Here is a 12,776-nt window from a genome sequence, read left to right on the forward strand (position 1 = left end):
AAATAGGTATGGTAGGTAGGAGAAACAATAAAATATTCCACATGAGGTGGATCGCCCAGCAAAGGTGGAATGATCACTCCACAATAAGTGGATATGATAAAGTAGTAACAAGATCAACACAATAAAAGGTTGAATTTCTCCTACACACACTATCCCAATGTGGCACAAACACCCAAGTGTCTCATACCCAAACTACTATGAGATACACTTCCCAAGTAAACTTAAGTATAGTGTAATAATATCCATGATGAACAATTATTTACACCAACAGTCTAACATTGACAATTGGCACATCATCTTGGTGTTGCATACATTTTCAAATGTTGGTAATGTACAATATTATTCTTTCTTATACACTTTGAGCTAGGAGTCTCCACAATTAATGTGGTTCCATCTATGGCCTATAATAATATTGGTAAGCTTGATAATTGGTGCAATTTTAAAATACTTGTCACATTTTTAAACAAGTTACTATTATAAAGTAAATACCTTGGTATTGGTCCCAACTAACTCCTCAAATAGAAAACATACACATGACAATCAAGAAAACATAAAATTAGAATGAAACATTTTATATACATAATAAAATCTATGGTCCCAACTACAATCAATGATAATCAACTATAACAACTTGAAGTGGCTTGACGATACATACAATTGTACTTAGGAAGTTGTGAACCTTATGAATCATAGTTATGATGATGTTTAGTACCTCAAAATTGATTCTTACTACAACATATCTAGAATACTAGTATATTACTTACAAAACAATAAATGCTTTAATTTTTTTTTTGGTTGATGCAAAATTGCTTTTACATCCAAGATGCTCTTACAATAATTATTGTTTTCTCTTTAATCACATGCAGTTTTATTTTTTGTTTAAAGATAAAAATAACTAAAATAATCATTCAAATAATACATTTTAGATTTTAAATCACGGGGGCTTCACTAAATAGGCAATATCATATCACGTGCATTCATATTGGGGGGTTTTAATTTACCAAAAATGAGGGTGCAATATATTGCCCATCGGTGAAAATAGGGGGGTTTTTAATTCGGGCTATGAAAAAAATGCAATATTTTGTGCAAATAGGGGGGGCTTTTAATTCAGGTTGTGTATTGGGAGGGGGTAGAAAAAAGGAGTTTAGGACAATATTTTTTGAAATAGGGTGATTCTTTAGTATGTCATGAATGCATGTGATATAACCTAGATTCACTAAGTGAAGCCCCTGTGTTTTAAAAATTAGAAAATAATGAAGTTGAGATTGAGCATGCTCGTTTTAGATGAGAGTGTGATATGAGAACAAGGAGACAATTAGCAATGCCTAATTCATCATTTGGACTAAACACAAATAACACAAATAGAGATAGGAGGATGTTCTAACCTATCATAGTTGGGTTCTAACTTATTGTTGTATTATAGATATATTAAGGACTCTTGATCACATTTGATTTGAGATGGTCCTCTTTTCTCTCACATGTTGGTACCCCCTTTATGCATTTAACTAATGGAACCAAACTTAAAACTTACAACTTGGGGGAAAATGGGTGGTTGTTTGGAGGATTTTCCTCTGTTAGATTGTTGGTCTAAGTTAACAATAGGTATGGACATGTTTGGGTGTGAGATGATAAATGCTTAAGAAGAGATGGTGTGTGAAATAATGAAAGAGAGTTGGGGAGAGTTTAATGCAGGTTTAACAACTCTTAGGTTTACATATTGTGTGTGCACTAAGTTGTTCTTTATGTAACATACATGACATTTGTTTCCTTTAAAATGTCTTATATAAACATTCTACCTATTTTTAGTTATTGGAGTCAAGTTAGGGTTAAGGTTTATGATAATGGGAGCATTTAAGTAAGAAAGGAAGAAGTTGAACTTGGGGGACATCACTATATGTGGTCCTAATTTAGAAGATGATAATTTTTGTACCAACATTCATGATGGGCAAATGGTCAAGAATGGGTGTGAAGAGGTGTTAAAAAATGACACAGGCTTGTTTTTGAAGTCAAGTTAGGGTTTTGTGAGAGCAAAGCATTTGAGTAGGAAAAGAAGAACTTGAACTTGAGAGACACCACTACATATGGTCCTACTTCGTAGGACAAGAATGCGACATACTAGCATCTAAAATGGGCAAATAGTAATGAATGGGCATGAAAAGGTGTAGAAAAGTAATGTGGGCTTGTTGTTGAAGTCAAGAAGTAGTTATGGTTTTATGAAAAAGGGAGCATTTATGTCAAAAAAGAATAAATTGTACTTGAGGTATGCCTCTTCACATGGCTCTATCTTAGAGGATAAGAATGTGATGTACCAACATTTAGGAAAAACAAATAGTTATGAATGAATTTGACAAACTGTTTAAAATGACATAAGCTTGATTTAATTGCGAGGTATAAACTTAAGAACAAGTAATATTCCAAAACGACTAAAAATCACATTATAAATGATACCACTAAACCAAATACGAAACAAAAAAAAAGATCTATACACAAAAAGACTCAAAATAGATAACATTCCATTCGAAATGCCCACAGAAAAAGGATAATAATATTTCTAAGTACAAATCAAAATTTCACCATGATATCATTATGGGTTTGTTTATAGTCCTCTGAGATCTATTTCCACATAACATACCCATCACCATTATGGGCATCATTTTCAAACTAGCGTGTGGGATCTAAACTAGCATGAAAATTGAGCTTACTTATTACACTTACCCAGAGTTGAAGTCTTCATAACAAACACTCAAAAATGTCAAGAAACACTCCCTAATTGTCAAAGTTGGTGTGTTTGTGGTTAAAGTCTAGTTTGACTTGGTTAACTCCGCGTGGTTTCCGTCGGCATCTAAGGAGCGCCTGCCGCCTTTGGATTTTTATATAAAGAAAAATAGAATGTGACAATAACTTTGTTATACTCATATATATGCCTCGTCTAGGAATAACGTTTTTCAATTGAACTTTTATGCTTCATATTTAGGTATATTTGTTATTAGTGATGATATTTTAATATTTATATTTAAAATAAATATCTGGTTTTTTAACTTTTTCGTTGGAATTAAGGTGGTATTTACATTTTTAGGTATATTTGTACGTATGTTTTAAATTTTTTGATGTGATTATCAATATTCAATTTTTAGGTTTTTGGATGTTTTTGAATGTCTTGTTTTAATTGAATTGGGTTTATATTGACAGAGTTGGTTAATTATTGACTAAGTTATCTCTAAAAATATTATTGGTAGGTTGATGTGTAAGGTGAAGACAGACACTTCTTTATCTCAACTTAATTAAAAAAGAATGTGTTAAATTTATTCATGTTTAAATACATATGTCACTTTATTGAAGATTATGTGGTGGTGGGTAAAGTATCATTAGTCAATATTCATTTTGTTATCTAATAATTATTGTGATGACCAATGGTGCAGATCTCTTTGCTTTTGGAATGAATGGTCTCAGATCAACAAGTCAATATCTAGGTAAGCAAGTTTTATTAGTCGGATAGCCTATTACCCTTGATCTTCAAACACGTATCTTAATCTAATAACTCTTACCATGCATAATTTTATTTACTTTATGTTGTGTTAAATCTCATCCGAATTAGATGGTTGGCATTTGACACCCTAAGGTCAAGGGTGAAGGGGAAAATGGTTAAACGTCATAATTCTTGAACATTCCTTGCTCCATTTTATTCCAATGGTGGCACGTGCCTCCCTAGGCACCAAGTTGGTCTATTAATTTAACTTTGAAATTCACATATATCCAACAATTTTAATTTGTCAAAGATCAAACAATAGTTAGAGGTTAAATTTTTAATGAACAAGATAAAGCCCCCTTAGTTTTATTGTTTTACCTATATAGTGATATGTGTAACCCTTAGAAGTTTCATTTGGTTAAGTCTCAATTCATTTACCATTTATAAATATGATGGTGCACACGTAGTCATCTTTGATATCGATCACTTATATTCATTGTTTTCTAATCAATCCATAAAACCATTTAACTATAAAATAATTCTAATTTTAAATTAAAATAATTTAATTTCTAATCACTTAATTTAGTAAACCTTATCTGTATCTAATACTTAGGATTCACTAACTCCATAGCTCTGACTAAGGGTGAAATTTCTAGAGGCTTAGATGTGATCAACTATGTTTCACTATTTCACTTAAATAATGACATGCATTTTGTCATCTCAATTTAAAGGCATCTAGTTGTTCATTTAAAACTATCCACCTTTGGATCAATGGTATTGAGGCAAAGGGAAGCCATCAAAATCCTTTCCCTTTGTCTAATTAAGGCCCTAAAGTATCTACTCTTTCATCTCATAAGTAAATCGTATTTAGCAAGCACACTTTTTAAAATAAGAAAAATGTGTAATGCCTCCTTTAATTGGTCCTCTCCACAAATGTCATTAAATTGAGATGACAAAATGCATGTCAAATCATTTTTACAATTGCGAGTGTCATTGCACCAAAAGATACAACCACTAGACTTATAGAATCCACAGGAGGCGGTTAAGCCTTGTCACAAACCTGAGCGTCGCGTTGCACAACACAAGGAGACCAAGGGCACACACCTTGCAACAATCCCCACCCCCACCACAAGTGAGGGGTTTGAACCTATGACCAAGCTTTGATACCACTTGTTACAAGTGTGGTTATCGTTGCACCAAAAGATCGACCTATTAATGCTCGATACAACCACTAGACTTATAAAATCCACAGGAGGCGGTTAAGCCATTTCACAAACCCAAGTGTTGAGCTGCACAACACAAGGAGACCAAGGGCGCACACCTTGCAACGATAACTTGTGCCATTTTTCTTAAAATTGCATAAGGTGGATCAAATAACTCTTTATGAGATGATGCAGTGCACTTCAAGCTTTGAGGAATGAGTCCACATTTAAAGTTATTTGTCTATTTAAGCTCCTATAGTGAATAATGTTTTATTTCTTTCAATTGTTTGCTTTCCACTTATATATATAAATAATGAGCTTGTAAAATAATATTTAATGCATAGTTTGGGGACTTTTATAATACACATATTCTTGTAATGCTTCTTTTTATTAGCATTTCAATTCACCATTTCATTGTTGTAGTTATTCAATAGAAATATAATTTGATCGTTGTTGCAATACTTTTGATTGTCCTTCCACGAACACCTACCTATATAACGAGTTACATACATAAAGAGCTTCCTTTTGACCAAAATACCATATCTAATCTATCATAAAATTCATTTCTAATTCTAATTGTACTTGTATATAAAGGAACATTTTAAAAGATCAACACATTTTTAAGGTTCACAAGGTATGATGACAATCTAATAATGCTTCCTAAAATGCAACTCTTTTATTTATTTTGAAATATATATTTCAAATTGTCAAGAGAAAATACAAAGGTGTTTCATATCTTTAAGGTTGGTACTTTAGTGGTTCATTAAATTCAACACAAAATATTAAAATTATTATAAGAAACATTTTAGTACCTAATCTCATATCACCTATTTACGATGTTATTATTAGTTCATAACAAGACTAGTAAACTACTAACACATATCCAAGTAAACTATATATGTTGTAATTGTAGGAAATAATTACTACATGACCTTTATTTCTTCTAATAATAGTGTAGATAAGAAATTAAACATGCATTTAATTTATTAGGTTGATTAATAAAAAATAAAATACTTGAATAATATGAAGTAGAAATGGCATAAATATTGAGATAGATTAGGGCCCACTTAGATAATTCAGTGTGATAATATTTTCAACTATTGTAAGGAATTGATGTATAGACTTTTGGGGCTTGAGATTCTATTACGCTTGTGATTAGGTCTCCACACATTTTCCCCTAACACAAATTATATTGTTACAAAATAAATCTACAATGCTTATAGGAACTTGCTCAACTTTGAGAGTGCATATGAGAAAGGGTGGTGTTGAGAAACACCTTTTAAGCTTGTTAGGTATAGAGGGAAGAGTGATAAACTTTCATAATGCAAAAAGTCTCTAGAATGATTTATTGAGACTAAAATTTATAAAAAAATATAAATTATGTTAAGACGTTATATTTCTAAAATCACTAAGATTGATTTCAATTGATTTCATGATGTGTGTGATTTTTGAAGCAATCTTTAATAACTTGTTAGTTGTTCTCAAAGTAATCTACGACGATATTCTTAGATGCACAAACTTATATACACAATTTATAATTTTAATGCCCATGTAATGACTAATGATTGTATTCTAAGATGCCAACTTTGAAATTTAGAATTCTTAATTGGGAGGAGGACTAGATTGCACACATGATATAGTCCATGGGATAGAAGTGTAGGTTCAATCTAGTCTAGGAAGGAAAAAATCTTGGGAACTAATCTAGTGATGGTGATAATTGAAATATTTCATGTAACAAAATACTATATGCACATTATCAAAGTTAATGAATACATTAAACGAGAGCAATTAGGGAGAGAACCCAATAAACAAGTGCACTCCAATAGTCGCTATGAAGTTGTACATCAATAGCTCTTTTCAACTATTACTCATACTTGTAAAGTTAAACACTAGAAGCCATTATATTTGTACCTTTAAAATGGGCAAACCTATTCATTTTGACAAGTTGTGTTAAAAAAACAACCAATCATATGGAAGAAAAATCAATAATACAATTTAAAATACTTCAATTATGAGTAAAGTAAGTAAATTGCACATAAAGAAAAGGAATTGGATATTAAATAACTATTGATAATCCATCAAATGGTTTCCAAGTGGTTTAGTTTGTACCTTTGACACCAAAAATTCTTGTTCCAAAAGGCTTATTCACCAAGGTGGATTAGTTGTTAATGAATAACCATGATATAGGTGGATTCAATAAATAAAGTATAGAAATACGATCACATCAACGTCCTTTGTGTGTTCAAATTCTTTTATGATTCTTAGCATCTCTCATTTTAAGGCAATTGGTAATACATGCTTTGATGCACATGTTTTGGTCTCACGTTTTTAGGCATTGTCAAACCAACTTAGTGAAGGCACTAAGTTAGTTATGGTGATAACTAGAAGATTCCACAAAACAAAATGCTACATGCACATGATCAAAGTTAATGAATACATTAAATGAGAGTAATTAGGAAGATAAACTAATAAACCAGTGCACTCTAATAGTTGTTATGATGTTGCAAATCAATAGCCATTTTTTAACTTTTATTCATTACTTATAAAGTTAAGCACTAATAGCCATTATGTTTGTACCTTAAAAATGGGCAAAACTATTCATTTTAATTAGTCATGTCAAAGAAACAACTAATCATATGAGAGAAAAATCAATAATACAATCTAAAATACTTCAATTATGAACAAAATAAGTACATTGCACATAAAGAAAAAGGGTGGATATCAAAAACTATTGATAATCCATTAAATTGTCGACAAGTGGTTAAGTTTGAACCTTTAAGACCAAAATTTCTTGTTTTAGAAGGCTTATTCATTAAGGTGGATCAATTGTTAATGAATAACCATAATATAGGTGGATTTGGTCAAGAAAATATAAAAATAGTACCTAAAGGTCCTTTTGTACTCAAGGTCTTTTATGGTTCTTAGCATGTTTCACTCTAAAGCAATTGGTAATACATGCTTTGATACACATGTTTGAGTCTCACCCTTTAAGGTGTTGTCAAACAACTTAGCAACAACATAGTTGATGTGGCTCCATCATTGATGTACATAACCCCAAACAATAATTAACAAAGGCATAGTCTCATCTTTATTAGGCATTGTAAAACAACTTAGCAATAATATTCATTTTCACAAGTTGTGTAAAAGAAACAACCAATCATATGAAAACAAAATAATAATACAATCTAAAATACTTCAATTGTGAGCAAAGTAAGTACATTGCACATAAAGAAAAAGGGTGGATATCAAATAAATTGATAATCCATCAAATAAATTGATAATCCATTAAATTGCCAACAAGTGGTTAACTTTGAACCTTCAAGACCAAAACTTCTTGTTTTAGAAGGCTCATTCATTAAGGTGGATCAATTGTTAATGAATAAACTATATTATAGGTGGATTTAGTCAAGAAAACATAGAAATAGTACCTCAGGTCCATTTGTACTCAAGATCTTTTATGGTTCTTAGCATTTTCACTTTAAAGCAATTAGAAATATGTGCTTTGATGCACATGTTTGAACGATTGATGTGGCTACACTATTGATGCACATAATCCCAAATGGAAATGGACCCTTTTATAGTCCATGATATCGAATGAATTGTTAATGATTAACCATAAGATATGTGGATTTGGTCAAGAAAATAATGAAATTGTACCTCAAGGTCCTTTTGCACTTCACTTTAAAGCAACTGGTAATATGTGCTTTGATGCACATGTTTGAGTCTCATGTTTTTTAGGTGTTGTCAAACAACTTAGCAAAAGACACAATTGATGCACCAACACCATTGATGCACATGACCCCAAACAATAACTTAGCAAATGCGCAATTGACATAGCTACACCATTGATGCACATAATCCCAAATGGAAATGGACCCTTTTATAGTCCACGATATCAGATGACCTACCTGCAAGATTTGAACTTGTGACCTCTCTTCCAAGATTACAACTCACGAACAAAATGTCTCCTCAATGAGATGATCTATTTATGGGTTTAGAGATGCCCTACAGTAATATGGGACTACCTTGTACCCTTGCAAGATTTGAACTTGTGACCACTCTTCCAAGAATACAAGTTCTCCACCATCAGACCAACTCAGAAGTACATACAATAGTTTTAAGCTCTTAACTCACGTATAAAATATCTCATCTGTAAACACACTAAATTCATCCCCCAACTCTAGTCCTTTCCCTTCCCGGAATCACTTTCACAAGTGCATTTGAAGAACTTTTTAAGTTCCATATCACCATAGAGGAAAGATAAATGTGAGATGTAGGTAAAGATGGGGGCTTATATCCACCACAAACTAATAAGCAATCCATTCGTAAAAGATTGAGGGAGAGAGTCACTGACCCATGCTCCCCATTAACTCATGTCATGTGCCCATCCGTACCAACTCACCACTATCACGTGCAAATCACGACAAATTCACAGCCACGTTGCCCATAACAAAAATCCTTTTTTTAACCATTTTACATTTACCTTGGGATCGAGAACAAAGTAAAAATTTCCAAGGCCGGAGGTGCAAAAGACAAAGGGAAAAGCCTAAAGTGGGGCAGCTTAACTCCGAGTAAAACTTACATTAAGTGACAAACTGCATTAAAATAATTAAAATTTGGCTATAAAATCAAAAAATTTGGGGATTAAAAAAATCGTGAAATTGTCCTGAAAATCAACGTGACTTTGCCATGACGTCCTGAAATATTTTGTCAAAAAGCGTGCTGATTTTTCTAATAATTGAACACTTATCAAAGTCTAAAACAAAAAAGGCACCTTTAATATAATTACAAGGAAAAAAATTTAACAAACACGGAACACGGAACTTTCACAAAGTCTTCGCCTTTCCCTCCTCTTGATATTAATATTTGTTGAACAGGCAAATCTTCAAACCCTCGCAGATCTCGCTATTAATTTTACCAACGAATTTAGTTTTTCGGGGATACTCTTTTGTGTTCCGATTGGAATTTGCATTGGGAAGGAAAACCAGGGCGTTTAGGGCGATTTCAAGATCTGCAAAATTCGATTTACCAGGTGCCTTGTAGACCGATATTCGATGCTTTTATGTTTTGAATGGTGAAAATTTTGTTTAGGTTGGGTTTCTCCTTAAATGCGAATCTGCAATTTTTCTTTCATTGAGGGCTACGATCAGGGAAATTTAACGGAATGGATAGAAACCCTCGTGTAATTGCGGTTCTTTTGTTTTGCCTGGTTGGGGTTTGTAATTGTATCTTGCGCCGGCCTTTTTGGCCATTGTGAATTAAATCATGTGTATTTGTTTCTTTTAATTTGTTCAATTAGGAGAAATTGAGTGATGCGGTGAAGAATTAGGTTGAATTTGTGTAATCTGTTGTATTCTTTTTGCAATTGTCCTGTGTTCGTTCAATTGATTAACATTTCAATAACATGAGATTGTGATGCGGCTGCAGGAGATTTTATTTGTTGGGGTTTGTAGTACATCAAATCGGTGACACTGGGGTGCGGCCGCAGAGAATATTAACAATTTATGTGAATTAGAGATATTACAATTTCTTTTCCCCCCTTTTTAGAAGTTTATTCAATGGTTGATTGCCGGGGCTTGATAGAGTTCTGCAAGGCTTTTGAGCAGCACAGGAATATGGCCAATTCAATGACCTTAACCGAGCAGGTGGCTTACCACCGACAAAATAATCACAACAACCGCAATAGGAAACAACAGAATAATTTGGGTACCAGTGGGTTGAATCTCAGCCATGCTCTCTGCGAGCAATCCTCCACGGCCGTGGTGGATATTGTGATTCTGCTCCTGGTTCTCGGTGCATGTGGTTTTCTTTTCACGCCATATTTCAAATACGTGTGCCGTGAGGCTGCTGAGATTCTACCGGCCACTTTTCTGCTGATCGGCGAGGTGATCTATAATGCACCTATTGCGTATGCATCTGGAGCAATCTTAATGTTTCTTTTGGTCATTGGGGCGTGGGAGATTTATCAGTATAAATCCAGGAAGTGTGAAAATCCTCATTGCAGGGGGCTGAGAAAAGCGGTGGAATTCGATATTCAGCTGGAGTCAGAGGAGTGTGTAAAGGCCTTGCTGTCATCGCCTGAGGATTCGGTGGGAAGTGGACCGCTAGAATTGGGGCAAGATCACAAGGAATTGGAGGCAGAACTCAGACGGATGGCTCCTCCAAACGGGCGGGCTGTACTGATTTTCAGAGCGCCCTGTGGGTGTCCTGCAGGTCGCATGGAAGTCTGGGGGCCTAAAAAGCTCCGAAAATCTAAAAAGTAATATACATTAAGGGAAAGCTGAGTCAGAATGACAAAGGGAAAGGTTGCCTCTGGTACTAATTTGTAACTTTAATCTTGTGCTGATCCATTAAAAATTTGAAGACAGAAGCATTGGTCAACGAGGTTCCTATGTGCTAGCCAAATCTGAAAAATGAGATCCTATGTGTTATTCAATCTGAAGAATCATCTGGCAGATAGATTTTACTTGATTAGGAAATATGTCTTTAAAGGACAGATTTATGTCTGAGGACATGATATCTTGATTGGGGGTGATATGGAAAATCCGAATTTGCATAACCAAAAAACATTTTGATTCTATTGTAATGGCCTTTGAATTGGGAAGAATATCAAAATAACTACCAGATCAATAAGATATATGTCCCTAGTCCAGTTTATCTATTACTGGGACTGTTTTGCAATGGAAGGTATGATTTGTTTCAGGACAATTACAAATAAATCATCTCTCTGATTCATCAATATACGAGTGTTGGTGGCTAATCAGAATTTTTGGTCTTGAGCTGGGTGAGGTTCAGAGATCAAACACACGTTACATGGTTATTGTTATTGGTCACCCAAGTTAGGTCTCATCTGCAGGAGTTCTTGAACAGGAATGCATACTGTTCACTGTCAGCAGGTGATCCTGACAACCTAGGGATTTCACCTAATCAAAAGAGGCATCACCCGGCTCTGGAACTCAGAAAATATCTAAGTTCGGGACACAGATGATGCAGAGGAAGGCAGTTTTCCAGATTCATTGACAAAACCTTTCTGTCTAAAGAGAAACAATGAAGTTGCTTTTGCTCTGAGGAATGGGATTGAATGGATGAGTATTCAGATTATTGCCAAGGTTACTTGCACTTTGTCATTTTCTCTGCAGCTTTCTCTACATACTATAGTTAAACTGTTAAATATACTGAGAGGTCGGTTACGGCTGGCTCCCTTTAAATAAATGACTGCAGAAGTTAAACATTACATCAAGTGGAAACTCTGTTTCTTCTCCGTTTTGGAGAATCATTAATGATAATATAGAACATTTTAAATTTCTCTACTTTGTCTGAATGCTTTGGATTTCTTTAGTTGAAAGAAAATGAATATTTATGCATTGTTTTTTTTTACAGGGTAGCAGATATCAGAATTGAGTACATTAGAATAATGATTCACATGTCGGTTATGAGATTTTTGCAGCTGTTTCAACAATTGTTTTGTATTATTGAGTCAGTTAGCTTTTTAAAGATTCTGCTTCTTTTTGGGAATGAAAATATGGTGGCAAGGAAATGCTTAAGAGATCGATAAACTTAAATATTTTCAGACGCTAGATTATTTTCACATGGGAAGATTACTTCCATTCATGCTGCTATTTCTTTGGCATTTTTTTCTTTTCAACTACATGTGACATTTTCTCAGGTATTATTTTTGAGGTCATATAATGGACCTTTAAATTTTTTAGTGACATGATCTGGTTTCTACCCCAGAGCTTGCATCTGCAGATACTTTTACTGTAGAAAAGATAATAAGATACATTGAACCTGATTTTAATGCTTGATTCTCTTGATACATTTTTGTGATCTAATTTGAATTTTGGCAATATAAGTATCTGTCAATTGTTATTCATGTGGCACAAAATATTCTTCTGCACTCAGTGTAGGCAATAGATGCAACACAGTAGTGACATAAGTTCATTAGTGATTTATGGAATGATATTTGGGACACAGTTACACATTCCATGTTTTTGGTGCAGATAGAAGATTTCTTATAAGATTTATGAATATGCTTACAAATGCAGGCCTGTAATGAGAACAATTTCTCCCAATCAGATATTACCTGTAGTTAGATCTTGTGGTTATTC

General features: G+C 33.6%; 1 protein-coding gene across 2 annotated transcripts; it reads left to right on the forward strand.

Annotated features, from left to right (window-relative positions):
- Positions 1 to 9,466: 9,466 nt before the first annotated feature.
- On the forward strand, positions 9,467 to 11,974 carry LOC131077099 (uncharacterized protein At5g19025). 2 transcript variants are annotated; one of them, XM_058014530.2, is made up of 2 exons: positions 9,467 to 9,700; positions 10,096 to 11,974. In XM_058014530.2, the coding sequence occupies exon 2, from the start codon at positions 10,227 to 10,229 to the stop codon at positions 10,929 to 10,931; it is 705 nt and encodes a 234-aa protein (XP_057870513.1). In that variant the 5' UTR covers positions 9,467 to 9,700; positions 10,096 to 10,226; the 3' UTR covers positions 10,932 to 11,974. The 2 variants fall into 2 exon arrangements, with proteins under 2 accessions (XP_057870513.1, XP_057870521.1); XM_058014538.2 differs by lacking the exon at positions 9,467 to 9,700 and adding an exon at positions 9,720 to 9,883.
- Positions 11,975 to 12,776: the final 802 nt, after the last annotated feature.

This window comes from Cryptomeria japonica, chromosome 10 (genome assembly GCF_030272615.1).
Source record: "Cryptomeria japonica chromosome 10, Sugi_1.0, whole genome shotgun sequence".
NCBI lineage: Eukaryota > Viridiplantae > Streptophyta > Pinopsida > Cupressales > Cupressaceae > Cryptomeria > Cryptomeria japonica.

Coding starts and splice junctions, on each gene's coding strand:
- LOC131077099 (XM_058014530.2), top strand. CDS start 10,227: ATGGTTGATTGCCGGGGCTTGATAGAGTTCTGCAAGGCTTTTGAGCAG.